The sequence below is a fragment of the Cebus imitator genome, unplaced genomic scaffold (assembly GCF_001604975.1).
Source record: "Cebus imitator isolate Cc_AM_T3 unplaced genomic scaffold, Cebus_imitator-1.0 Scaffold1058, whole genome shotgun sequence".
In the NCBI taxonomy this organism is placed as follows: Eukaryota; Metazoa; Chordata; class Mammalia; order Primates; family Cebidae; genus Cebus; species Cebus imitator.
The window spans coordinates 74,682-76,238 of NW_016108373.1; the positions used below are offsets into that span (position 1 = coordinate 74,682).

The window sequence follows — 1,557 nt, forward strand, 5'->3', positions numbered from 1 at the left end:
GACTCTGGGAAGGACAGCTCCCTCCCTCCCTCTAAATTCTGAGCAGTGAAGAAGAGAAAGGAATGAGACCCCACAGGCAGAAGCCAAGAGAGGGGGGAGGAGCCATGGCGTTCTGTCCCAGGATGCCCCATGCCCAGACATGTTCCTGCCACTCCCGAGTGCCAGGTGTCCCTACGCTACACCTCAGCGCCGTCCTTGTGAGCTGTGAGCTAAGGTGGCCTGGCAATAGAGGCCACCCTCTTCCGTGCTGTGGCTCGTGCGAACACAGGCAGGGAAGAGGCAGTGACTGCCCACCCCACCATCCCTCCTCCCTGAACCTGCAAACTTCGGGGAAGCTTTCAGGCGCGGGAAAGACCCGGCCCCAGTCTGGCTCACCCTTTCCCTGGGTCTGAAGGCCCCGGCCCCATTTTCAAGGATGACGCTGAAACATCCTCTCTCACACGGGAGACCTGAGCCTTCACAACTCAGCAGAGCACGACTCTGTCCCCTTCACACGGAGGGGCCGAGGTCCGCGGAGATCCTGGGATGAGCCACCATCAAGGACTCAGAGGGTCCCCTGGAGCCTCCCAGGCGGGAAGGCTCAGGCCAGGCCCGCGCGCTCCAGGTCCTGCGGCAGGATGCGGCCCTTCTTGCGGGCCTTGAGCAGGCGGCGCTCGGCGCGGGCCGCCTTCTTCCTGCGCAGGTTCTGCCGCCGCCGGTCCTGGCGCTGCTGCATCTTCTCCACCACGCGGGCCGTGCGCTTCTCCCACCCGCGCTGCCGCTGCGCCCTGCGCTTCTCCTTGCGCTTCAGGGCCTCCTGCAGCAGGCGCTCGTCGTCACGGATCTTCACGCCCTCCGCCTTGTACAGGAGGTTGGTCCACTTCATCTTGGCCTCCAGCTCCTGCGCCTTCCCCTCATCCTGGCCGCGCAGCTCGTCCAGCCGGCCCCGCCGCGCCTGCAGGCGCTCCAGCAGCTGCCGATAGTTCCTCCCGGTCAGCGGCGTGAGGTTCCCCTTCACCCTCCGCCTCTTCTCCTTCCTGCGCTGCGCCCTGCTGGCCGGCTCGTCCTCACTCACCTCCACCTGAGAAGGCGATACGACGTCAGCTCACGCCAGCCCCGCACTCGGGCCCCAGCCCTGGCCAGCACCCCAAGGGACCTGCGCTGTCCCTGTCGCCACCTTACAGACGTGACGGGGTCTGTGGGGAGGTCACGAAGCTAACAAAGGGCAACGCTGAGGCCTGAGGCGGACCCGGCCCACCCGAGGCCCCAGCTCCCACGCACCTTATTGAAGATCAGCCCCGGCGGCTCCCGAGGCTCCCTGCCGGCCCCCTCTGGGACGGGCTCCACTGGCTCCTGGGCCTCCGCGGCCTCCTCAGCCTTCCTGGCCTTCTCTTTCGCCCGCAGCTCCTTTCGCTTCCTCTTCTTCCGGTCCCGTTCCTGCTTTCTCCGCTGCCTTTTCTCCAGGGCAGCAGGGGACAGCGCCTTGGCACTGCCCTGTGGGAAACAGGCGCTCGCTCATTAAAGTTCTCTCGACCCCGGGGTCCCCTAGCCTGGCCCATGGTTGACAAGAATCAGGGC

At 66.1% G+C, this 1,557-nt stretch overlaps 1 protein-coding gene across 1 annotated transcript; it reads right to left on the reverse strand.

Annotated features, from left to right (window-relative positions):
- Window positions 1-1,511, reverse strand: SURF6 (surfeit 6). The gene is made up of 2 exons (XM_017521315.2): window positions 1,261-1,511; window positions 1-1,060 (listed from the first exon to the last, which is right to left on the reverse strand). The coding sequence occupies exon 2, from the start codon at window positions 863-865 to the stop codon at window positions 581-583; it is 285 nt and encodes a 94-aa protein (XP_017376804.1). The 5' UTR covers window positions 866-1,060; window positions 1,261-1,511; the 3' UTR covers window positions 1-580.
- Between the last annotated feature and the right edge of the window lie 46 nt (window positions 1,512-1,557).